The 11860-nt window shown below is 45.0% G+C and overlaps 1 protein-coding gene across 1 annotated transcript; it reads right to left on the minus strand.

The window, feature by feature from the left end:
• Positions 1–1147: 1147 nt before the first annotated feature.
• ccdc3a (coiled-coil domain containing 3a) lies at positions 1148–9965 on the minus strand. The gene is made up of 3 exons (XM_084573402.1): positions 9389–9965; positions 8753–8930; positions 1148–1579 (listed from the first exon to the last, which is right to left on the minus strand). Exons 1-3 carry the CDS (start codon positions 9793–9795, stop codon positions 1274–1276), a joined length of 891 nt encoding a protein of 296 aa, XP_084429528.1. The 5' UTR covers positions 9796–9965; the 3' UTR covers positions 1148–1273.
• Positions 9966–11860: the final 1895 nt, after the last annotated feature.

Raw genomic sequence — 11860 nt, forward strand, 5'->3', positions numbered from 1 at the left:
CCTGCACGGCAGCAAATATAGCATATCAAATTTTGCAACTAGCTGGGGAACACGGTGGAGAATTTAGATGCGAAAGAGCCGGTATATTTTCAGTTGCATTCACAAAGTATCCAGAAACATGACTCCAAATCATTTGTAAGTGCAAATTTGTAACTCCAAGTTTGCAGTATCAACCTAAAATGCCACAATACTGCAGTGTTCTGTTTACAGTTCATTTCTGCTGCCCCCAAGTAATTCAAATAAAAACAAAATGCATGTTTTGACACCTGCGAAGGCTAGACTTTTGTGACTTTTTTGAACCAACACTGATCAGGAATAACATTATGACCACTGTGATCCCCAGCAGGATGCATTCTGACGTAGACACACACACAAAAACGGTTCAGGAACGACTCAAAAAAAACATGAAGAACAGCACAAGGTGTTGACCTGGCCTCCAAATTCACTAGATCTCAAACTGATCAAGTATCTGTGGGATGATCCACAGAGGTCCCTCACCTCAACCCATAGGACCCAAAGACCCCCACTAACAACATTCTGTTGCCAGACACCACCTCTGATGAGTCACAACTGTTCTAGAGGCACAAGGGAGACCTCCACAATATTGGGAAAGTGGTCATAATGGGTGTATACTTCTCATGATGCAACTCTCTAGTCTTTAAACCCCATCAAGATAACAACAACGGGATCACTAGGCCTGTCTGAATGTGGACTCCTTGTTAAAACCGATACATAAAAATGGGTGTCATTCCCCTTTAACTAAATTCCACACCTGCGTTACCGTGCCACTTTTTGTTTTGAGGGATTAAACAGTTGAATGGCCACTAGACTAATTTGCACTTTGCACTCTAATAAGACCCTGCTGTTGCTGTTACTTTTGCTCACGGCAGTGCTTAGCTCTGGAGGAGGAAAACACATTGCGGCCCGAGAAGAGCACCGTGCAGCCACTGAATCCAGTCACGAAGTCAGCGGAGCTTAATTCCAGCTCCACCTGTGAGAGGATTGGTCCATTCTCTCCCAGGAAACTTTTATGCTTTTGTCAGATGACTGGTAATCGGCCTTATCCTTAATAGGTTAAGCAATTGCAATTGAGGATGCAAAAGACAGAGATAGTAGTTTATTTACAAGGAAACTATGTCGACTATTACTTTAAAAGTGTGTTAACATGTGTGCGATTTGTTTGTCCCTTGCACAGAGACCGCCCAGCAGTCTCTCCTCCTTCACAACCAGTTTCCAGTCCAGTTGCGTGGTAGTTTCAGGCAGGTGACACGAGTTAAAGCTGCATCCTCTGACGTATCGCCGCGCTCGTGTAATGCCCGAGGGGGGGCTCCTCCTGCGTGATGCTGTTGAGGTGGTGCCCCGCCCTCCTCTCGACGGCCTTCAGTTTCTCCTGCAGCTCCTGCACCTGCTGCTCCGCCTTGCGGGAGGCCTTGCGCGCGTTTCTCAGGGAGCGCTTCACCTTGCGGACCCGCTCCTTCAGCTGCCGGTTCCTCCTCTCGGACGCGGCCAGGCGCTCCTGCAGCTTCCGGCCTCGCTCCTCCTCCTCGAACAGCGCCGCCTGCACCGAGGAGCACAGCAGCTGGAGGAAAGAGGAGAGGGGAAAGTTGCGTTGTTAGCCGGCGTGCACGCAGGTTTGTTTTCTCAACGGGCTAACCAAACTGTTGTAAACTACCAGCTGCCGTCTTGTCAGCTGGTTGTGTAGTGTGAGAGCACCGGAGTGTACTTTTCCCAGCATCCTCTTCAGATCAAACCAAACAGGCTGGCAAGGAGAATGAAGGAGGAAGGAGGAAATAGAAAGTAGGTCCTGACCGCCAGTATTTACATTTTATCTACACAGGCGCCCTGCTCCTAGTTCAAAAACACAAGAGGACAAGAGCATGCACGTATAAGTGTCTGTGTAACATAAATGTATCACCCTGTGGACCCCCCCCACCCCGCCCCATCCCTCTCTGACAACGCCAGGGTCACAAACTTTGATATTTCTGGGGCCCTAATTTTCCATCTCATTAGTCGACCCCAGCTGACCCAAACCAGCGGGGTTGACAGGCGTGTGCTCTGTAGTCCCAGTGGGGAGTGCGTGCTTTAGTTCACGCAGTGTCTAAACACAAAAGGAACACATACAAACAAAAAAAAAAGTCACCAAAAGACAGCATGTACTGCACATCCAGTATTTGTTGCTCTATAGATACAAACACGCACCCTCCTGACTTATTGGTTTTGCTGGGACAATACCAGAACAACGGGAAAGTATCCCAATAGCCTCCTGGTGTTGTTACATATGTTTAGTGCTTGTTTTAAGAGGACATGTTAGGAATGCAAAAATAGACAGTCCAATAAAACAGTCCTGTATGAGTGTTTTAGGTATGGAGCTAAAACCAGAGGGAACTTTGTTAGCTTTAGTCTAATTACTGGAAACAGGGAAACAGATGGTCTGGCTCTCCTCGGATATTTAACTATCATCAACCTTATATCTTAACCAGTGGTCACGTTACCCGAATACTGTGACGGAAAAATCTGAAGGCAATCTGTCATTTTGACAGATTGCAATTCACACCCGTGACCACTTGGCGGCGAGTGAGGTTATTAATTGGCTCTTGTCTCTAATCGCAGTTTGCATTCTAAACATCGCAGCACTTTTGTCAGTGCACGATTTCCTGGTACACCGATTACACTGACGCACACGTCAGAGCTCGGCTAACCATAGACATGTATACAATATACGTATATGTATACATGGCTATGTCTATGTGGCTAATGGCTACCAAAATGGAGGAATCAGATGAAAGCATGTTGCTATGACTGATGGAAGGCAAATTTTGTTTTAAAAAACTACGTGATGGAAGCCTTGATAAAAGCGGAGTTTTGTGCAAGTTGTGCAAAAAAAAGTTGTGCCATCTAAGAGTTGTTAGCGCTACTTAAACTTAATGCAAATTTAATGACAATTAAATGCTATTGAATATGTCATTATTATCATTTTAAAAAATTAAAGGGCGGGTAAAAATAGATTATTACGGGATTTTTATGACCCAGTCAGTCAAAATGACAAACAACGGAAAAGTCTAGAGAAACCTATGATCTTAACAGAACATTACTTATTAATTTATTTATTTATTTTTTATCTGTACCCAAACCCAAGTGTAAAAACTAGGGTTGTCAAAGTTAACGCGTTAATAACGTCAAAGTTATCACGACCTCTATCGGGCATTGATCAAAGCATTAGTAACGCTGTGGAAAGCAAGTGGAATCTGAAGTGCGGTTGTAGTAAACAATTTGACCCTGCAGAGGGCAGTATTATGCACCATAGTGTCAAATTTGCCAAAAATCTTTCAAGAAAAAGAAAGCAAGGAGAAACAGACAAGGAGAAACGGATAAAGTCTTTTGAAGGATTTGAAGTTCAGCTTCAAATCCTTACAGATGCTTCTCTACACAGGACGGTGATCTTCTTTTACTGTTGATGTGAGTTATGAACCAAGCACTGAGCTTCCCCAGCAGCTGAAATGCTGATACGAGTAACACGAATTTGAAAAACATCCCTTCCAGGTACATTTAAGATATATATAAAAGAAAAGTGCAATTAATTCACTTTAGCACATGCTAACTATGGAAATTGTGAGATTAATCAAGTGTGAATATTTTAATGTATTGACAGCCCTAGGAAAAACATCAAGTTGAGACAGATTTTCTGACTATATCAGCCGGCTCGGAAGCTGAAAAATGAAGCCACCAGTCAAATCCAGATTACATAACATTACTTTTTTCTTTCTTTCTTTCTTTTTTTTTTTTTTTTTTTACAGTTGGATCCCGTCGTTATGCTGGAGGCTCTCGGTGGGATGCCTCCGACACACGCGCGGGCGCGCACAAACTCACACCACCTGTCAAAACATCCGGGTGTTACCTGCCTGCTGTTCAGCATCATCTGTATAAACAGTATTGAGAGGAGGACACACACCCACGTACATGATGTCTTCCAACACAGGCGAACGAAAAGGCGCAAGCATACGATCTAGTATGTCCGATAGGAGGAAAAGGTTATAGATTCAAAATCCACTAGAGTGTATTTATTTAACGTCATTTTTACATTAACATTGAAGTGAAATGACATTTTAGGGTCTTTTAGCTCATTGTTTTTCTTACATTACTGATTCATTCTCACAACAGAAACTTTAGTCGGTTAAGAAATCCTGATTAACCCAGCAACCCAGCATGCACAACCTGCACAGCATCCCATAGAATTCATTGGGGATGGTTGCCGTTAACCGATCTGTGTATATCCAGGAAGTCAGACTGTGTAAGCAGGGACTAACCTTGAATGGCTGGACAGGCTGTTGGGGGATCTGTGGTGGTTCAAGCTTGCAGGACTTAAAGGATCTGCTCCTAAAGTCTTGGTACCTGATACCACAGCATACCTTCACAGGTCTAGAGGAGTCCACGCCTGGTAGTATCTCAACAGGACATGACAGAGCGACAGGAGGTCCATGTTGTTTTAGCTCTCAGCTACTGTAGACGTCTGTCATCGTTTGTGTGATAATGTCACTCAGGATTTTGACTATGACACCAGCGTATATGCACTTTTTTGCCTCCCTGGTCTGGCTTGACAAAGCATGAACGAAGATCGTGTCAAGTAAAGATAGAAAAGGAGGACAAAGGAAGCAACCGGAGACTTTAATCAGGAGTGAAGAAATCCAGAGGTGTGTTTTTTTGTGTGACTGACCTGAATGTGGGTTCCCCTTTATATATAGACTCAACAGGAGCCCCCCCCCCTCCCAACTACAAACACAACCCTACACACAGTCCTTGTCTTTAGAGCTCCGTTATTGACATCAAAGAGACAACCAGGGTCTTTTCCTCCGCTCGCAGAGGTTTTTATTTGGTTCGTGTGTGCGCAGAGAGGGCAGGTTCGAGAAAGGAGAGCGAGAGATGACGAGATAAAAAGAACAAAGGGGAGACGGGGCGAGGAAGAGAAAGAAAAGACGAGACAGAGAAAATGGGAGCCACGGGGAGGCATTTCTGCTTCTGCACTGTTCCCCTTTATTTCCCAGAGACACACACAATGTCTGACATTGTATTCATCCCGGGCTTTGGTGTTCCTCTCCAGACTGAAACAGCCAAACTGCGCTGTCTCCCCTTTTATCCCTCCGAGCCTCCGCGTAAAATGTTAACGAGAGGCAGAAAACTTGTTAAAGGTGTTTACATGACAGTTAGAAGCGGGGTGTCCCCTCTCGGTGGTTAGGATCAAATCATCACGGTTCACATGAACGTGGAAACGATCCAGGAGTATTTGGGGAATTCGTCTCTGTCTTAGTGCGACCTATCTAATAACGACTAGGGGAGAGGAAATCTAAATAAATGAGACGTCTTCCAGCACAAAATAAATCTGTGTTTAGAAGGTTTACGAGGCTTTCTGACCTGATTTGCGGTAAAAGTGGCTCTGAGTGCTGCTGATAAGAGGAGGCTTTGAACACAGCCTAATTGAAGGCTTTGGCAGAAAAGTGTAGTGGAGGAAGTCTCTTGTCTACCCTTCTGGTGGGGCGTCTGGTTCCCATGAAGTTGAAACCAGAAGCAAACCACCTCCCGGCTCCCATTTAAGGGATGCTTTGTGTTTAAACTCCAGCTGAAGGCTCATCACAGCACAGGAGGAGCAATGAAACCAAGGAAACTAACTCTAGACGCTGAGAAAACAGAAATAGGATCTTGGTTCTTAGAGTAAGAAGGGTAGCCATCCATTTTATACTTCTCCATAAATTCCCAAAGCCAAACACCTGTTTTGTGCTGCCTCGCCTTAAGGTTGCGACCTCTGCATGCGGGTGCTCGTCCTCTGAACGAGCAGCGCTTTTAACCCCTGTCAGACTGACCCCTGGCCCCATAGCTCAGAGGCCAGACCCCGTGGGTCAGACCTGGTCAGAAATGGAGAGGAAGTCACCACACCGCTGCACCTTTATTGATTTAGTTCTGCAGCTTTAACTGTGGATAGTAAAAAAAAGAAATCCGTAAATCCATTTAGGAAACTATTAGCCATGACATCTTGACATCCGTCATCAGTGCTGCAGGCGGTGCAAGGGTCAGCTTGGAGCATCTTTCAGAGTTTGATAACGTTGGTATGTGTGTTTAGCAATTCTGAGAAGCAAACAGGATAAAAGGATACAAATATATGGAAACGCGGATTAGTTTAAGGATGTTAAAAGACTGAAGTAAAGGAAGTGTGGTCCGGACGATATGAAGCGAGTCTTCTGAGGCAGGTCAGAGTCAAGACTAACACAGTTAAGATAAGTCCAAAACAGCTCATTTATAAATAAATGTATACAAGTCACACTTCTTTCAGTACGGCTGGAAGCATTAAGTCGGCGGAAACAACAAAGTCGGGTCTTGAATCAGTTGAAACAAGTCAAGTAAATGATTTATGTGACAGCAGTCGAGTCTCAAGTGCAGACAAGTCCAGTCTCAAATCACTCAAGAAAAGTCAAGTGTCACCGCACTGAGCCCGAGTCCCAGTTGAACTCCACCCCCAACGCCCAGTCCTACGTTGTTTTGAGACAAATCAAGGAAAAATGTATGAATCGTTCCAGCCTCAAGTCCTGGGAGAGATTTCATATCAAATCTCAAGTAATTCAAAGCCGGGTCAAAGGGCTTTAAAACTAATGCGAGTACAGTCTGAAGTCGGTGGAGACGTGTCTTTAGTAACCAGTCCAAGTATTTGAGAAAGGTTATGGTCATTTGATACAAAAGCAGGTTTCACTAATCTCAGGAAGAAACGGCAAAACGGCTGCAAGGCTTTTGGGTCTTTAAAACACGGACCAATGATTAAAGACCAACATTTCCTTTTAGATCTATTTGAATGTTGTCTTTAAAGTCTAGGCTTAATAAATATTTAAGAGAAATTGAGACAGTCAGCGCTAAGTCATAGACGTCAAGCAGTCAAAATCATTTGACCTGATGATGGTTAAGGTTGCCCGTTCAGTGGGTAAAATAACATCGGGCTAATTACACATTTTCACATTCCACTTAACGGTTGTTGTTTTTTGCAACTCGGGTAGCATTACCACCAGTAACCACTGGGTGGCTGCCACTTATCAGATTTGCCGTTTAAATCAACAGGCTACACATTACGTCTCATTCAGACTGCACTGCAGCAGCCAACACGAAGTCTCTTAGACTTTAGTATGGGGCGTGTTTCAGCCAACACAGTGTCCATTAGCACATAAAGCCCATTCGAACGACCTGATTGGCCTGGCAGATCTTTGCTGGAGCATTAACAGTTCCCAGTGGAGTGACTCCATAAATTTTCGGCCACAAAAAAAAACAAATGTGTAGGCGGGGAGGTTGGTCTGGCGTCCAGGCTAGGAGTCTGTGAGAAAGATCTGGATGGTTTGAACCCAGACTAAAGTTCTAAGGAGCAGCACTATGTGGTACACAGCTTTACACTGATAGCACTATATTCCAATTCAGACTAATGAGTCAAATTGTGTATCTGACAGCTAGCTAATCACTGCGGTTGAATGTTGTAGAAAAAATCTCTTTCTACTTTGACAGGGTGACTCATGAATTCTACCATGGAGAAACCACTTACAGTTGATACAACTTACTATGATGCAACATGAAAACATCCGCTTTCTAATTACTGGAATCAACTTGTAGACTAAAGTGATAATGAATCTTTTTTTTTTTTACATCACCACAAGTGACAAGTGATAAATGTGCTTGTATCATCTGTGTCCTTTCAGGATGACAGTGAAGACTAGTGCAGCTTCTTTTCCAGCCGCCGTCGTGTTCTGTCTTGCTCGAAGTGCGACCTGCTCAGCCCGGTCACAGGAGGTGTCATAATGAATGCGAGCGGCGGACCTCTGCGCACGGGGTTCCGCTTATCTCTGGTCCCAGGTCAGCAGGGTAGGTTGCTTCACGCTGATATGGAATCGGAGCCGCGGACCGGCACGTTCTCTCAAGCGGCCGCCTGTCAAAGCTGGGGATCGTCGGCTATTTGATCTCTGACCCCTGGGCGGCCTGCGCACCCTGCCCGCCTGCCTGAGGAACCAGACGGACGGACCTCGACCGATCAGTCACTCTTTGATCTTCCACTGGCTGAGGCGTGATCACATGGGACCAATCCCATGCTGGGAATCCATTAAAAGTGCGATCAATTCTTCTGTGTCAGTGTGTGGGAGTATTTTTTAAAATCTTTCTGAGGATAAATCTATAGTGTGTGCGTGTGTGTGTGTTTGTGTGTGACTCTGCTGACAGGAATGCAGTGACGATCAGTAGAAACGCAGTCTAACTACCCTCTGGCACCGTGCAGAGCTGCACACACACACACACACTCTCTCTCTGTCACGCGCACACACACACACACACCAAGACCTCGCTCTGTTCATACAGCTGAGCTACCACAGTTGTTTCAGCATCACTTTCTGAAGCGAGAGTTGCACACAGAAACTACAGCCCCCCCAACACATTACTTGTTAAACCTCTCCACCTCCAGTTCTCTGCTCCCTGCTGTTCGTCTGGACCCTTAATCTGTTATCTCCACGGTAACGAGATGGTGTCGAGTTTGTTTACATCCTCCGCAAACACCACAAAGAAAATAAATAAATAGCTGACCTGACTAAAGCAGGGGACATTTCCAACTTTAATTCTTCTCAGGAGCTAATGATGTTCTCGTTTCATGGAAAGCAGCGAGCATCACTATTGCGACCAACTATCCAATCCAGCTGCAAGCCAGACAGTTCTAGGTTTAGCCTTGTCGTAACTAAATTCGCCTCACCCTGCTGTCCTCCTGGGTGTCCCACTCGGGGCTGAACGTGTGGAACGGCTGGCTCCCCTGGGTGCAGTTGGAGAACTGGAAGAGGCTGGAGAACGTGCGCCTGTTGTCCGTCGTGTCCGAGAAGATGGCGTCTTGGAAGTTGACGCTGTGAGGCAGGATGTTGTAGTTCTCGTCCATCCTGCGGAGGAGATAAACAGGACAGCAGTGAGGAGAGAGAAATCCAAAACCTGGCGCAGCTAAACAAACACAAGACGCGGTTTGTGACTCAGGTTGCAATTTGAATGCTTATGTTTAATGATCTTAAACTTTGGACTGTAGGTAAAATCTTAATCTGGAATTAAACTCCCAGCTAGAGCAGTTAGATTTAGGAAAGAAATAACACAAAAAAGTTTATCTTGATGGAAAAAGTCAAGGTGGCAAGCTACTTTAACTATGTTTGTGGTCTGTAATTGAGGTTTCTCCAACACAAACAGGAAGATAATTGAAGAATTATACTTAAAGCTTTTGTTTTGCAAACTGATCCAAGCAAAAGGGTTTATGGAATTTAATAAAACACCTTGCAAAAGTTCTTCGATTGTAAGTAAAGTCTGAATTTGTGCATTGATTGGCTGTTTTTGCAGAATTCTTGCATCTCACCTAAGAAAAAAGAAGTAGGAGTAGTTCTCCATCACTGTATGGGACTGGCAGGACAGGTACCCCAGCCCGGTCAGGTTGAGTCTGGACCCAGTGGGCACCTCCAGCATGCTCCCCCAGGCTTGGTCGCAGAGCAGCTCCACCTCCGCCGAGTACAGCAGCCCTTCCTCTGCGCCCTCGTACCCGTACCCGAACCCGAAGGGCAGCGAGTTGTACAGGCTGCTCGCCCCGACGCCCATTGGCTCCCGGTGGATCGCCAGCACCCGGGCGTACACGATGATCTCCGCCAGCTCCGCCCGGCAGCCTTCGCTCAGCGGCCGCCACTCGGAGGGGAGCTGGCAGCCGTGCGTAAAAGCGTCCAGGTGCGCAAAAAAGCCGAAGATCACGAGGAGGAGAGTCGTGTCGAACATCCCGAAGAGTCCTTTAAATCCTCTCTGGTGGTCTTTTTAGTCAGAGGTCGCCGTGTGAGGGACTTCAAAGCATCCAAGTTGCAAAGAGTGAACTCAGTTTGCACGCAAGTTGTATTTAAAAACTAAACTCACGTGATTCGTACCTGTGAGGTTAAGGATGCTGTGCAGTTATCACAAGCACCTCAATCGTGAACTAAAACTGCTCAACCAAGACCTTGCAACTTTTGCAGAACTTAAACGAGAATGAGAAATCAGATCGACACTGATGTGCAGAAACTTCAACAACTCCAACCTGTCGCTGCTGTCTTCATTCCTCTGAGGTTCGAATGAAAAGCTGCACCAGAGCGCGCCGGTGCTGCGTTCGCGGACTGATGCGTGGCTCAGAAATCTTAAAATTCCACTTGGGCAGGTCGAAACCTTCAAGTGTCCTAAAAAAAAAAACACAACCCCGGAGTGGTAAGTCAGCAAAAAAACAGTCCACAAATACAACCTAATTTATAGTTATGTGTTTCAAACAAAACCACACATTTCCTCCCAGAATCGCCAGCTCTGGCTGTAATGGTTGTTGCACTTCTGTGAGGAATCCATTTCTCCTAAATAGCACGTGAAGGCATTCAAGAGGATTAAAGAGAAAATCACAAAGGTGGGAGAGGATATCACAAGTGCCTGAGAGGGTTCCTAGAGGAAGTAGCATGGATCTGAGGGGAGTTTTCAGGGGTCTCTCAAGGGGGTGCTTGAGGTTTTTCCATAATCCTTGAGTGGGGACTGGGGAAGCCTCTGAATGGGCTCTTGGGTACCTCCAATTCATTTCGGCCCCTGGGGGAATGACACGGGCCCTCCAGGTTATTCAGGATCTATCATATGGGGCTCAAGGGGGCATTGTGTGAGTTCTGCGTGTGAGTAGTCATTCACTGACGTGGTTCTTTAGGTGCCTGATCTTAGAAAGAGATCACAGCGGGCTTGAGAGGCACTTCTGTGGCCGAGCTTTATGAGACCGTGACAGGGTCCCTCGGGGCTTCTGCGGTGCTTATGAACCATAAATGCTTTCTGGAATTCAAACGCATTATGGGGATGCACTCCATCTAACTTATGCGGATATAAGTCATTATTATTTCACTGGCTGATAATTGTAGCCCAGATGGAAGATTATAATGGACGTGGGTGACGATGTTCAGCTTTTATGTTTTTAAATGTACAGGATGTAGTTCTAGTAAACTGTAATCTTGTGCGATGCATTCACACACTAAACAAGAAGAGTAGCTCCCATACGTTTTAATGTGTGGCAATTTCTTTGGGCAACACCGCCATCTAGTGGACATTACTATGAATTGTACATTTTTTTACCGTAAAAAATGACCAGAATCAGATACTGTAATTATATTATATTATATGATTTATATTATATTATATTATATTATAATATTATTTAAATTATATATGGATAAATATGTTTCTATGAAATTGAGAAAAGATTTTTTTTAAAACAGTAGTGTTGTGTGAGCTTGATGTGTTTTTGCACGACAGTATTCATCTTCGTAATTAATTATGTCACTTAAAACAATGCTCTACGGGAAACTCCAGTCTTTCCTTTTCCGCTTACCAGAGCAAGGTGACACCTGAAGGGAATTCCCGCCGTCAGCTGATGCCTGGCCCCGCCCTTTCAGCGATCAGGAATTCACTGATGTACAAAACAAGAAGATGGGACGGTCCACTCGGCGGCCCTGGTTGTGCGCAGCCGCCGTTCGCATTCAGATCCGTTCGCTGATCAGTGACGTCTTGCTCAGTTAGCGACATAGACAGGAAGTAACACAAACCGGACTTCAAAATAAAAGCACACGCGTCTGACAAATTGGACAAAGTTGCGTTAAACGCTGAATTATTAGATTTTAGAATGATGTTTGGAAACACAATTACTACGGCAAATTTCATTGTCAGGTCTAATAATTATGTCCGGCTGCACAGAATATATGCTAATGGTTAAATATTAACAATATGTCTTGATGTGCTTCCGGCTACCAAACAATTTAGGGAAAAAGTTTAAGAAATAGGTAAACAAATTATTTAA

The sequence above is a fragment of the Chelon labrosus genome (assembly GCF_963514085.1).
Source record: "Chelon labrosus genome assembly, chromosome: 23".
Classification (NCBI taxonomy): Eukaryota; Metazoa; Chordata; class Actinopteri; order Mugiliformes; family Mugilidae; genus Chelon; species Chelon labrosus.

Coding starts and splice junctions, on each gene's coding strand:
- ccdc3a (XM_084573402.1), bottom strand. CDS start 9,795: ATGTTCGACACGACTCTCCTCCTCGTGATCTTCGGCTTTTTTGCGCAC. Junction 8,931..9,388: donor TCCTACTTCTTTTTTCTTAG/GTGAGATGCAAG, acceptor TCTCCTCCGCAG/GATGGACGAGAACTACAACA. Junction 1,580..8,752: donor ACACCCAGGAGGACAGCAGG/GTGAGGCGAATT, acceptor TCTTTCCTCCAG/CTGCTGTGCTCCTCGGTGCA.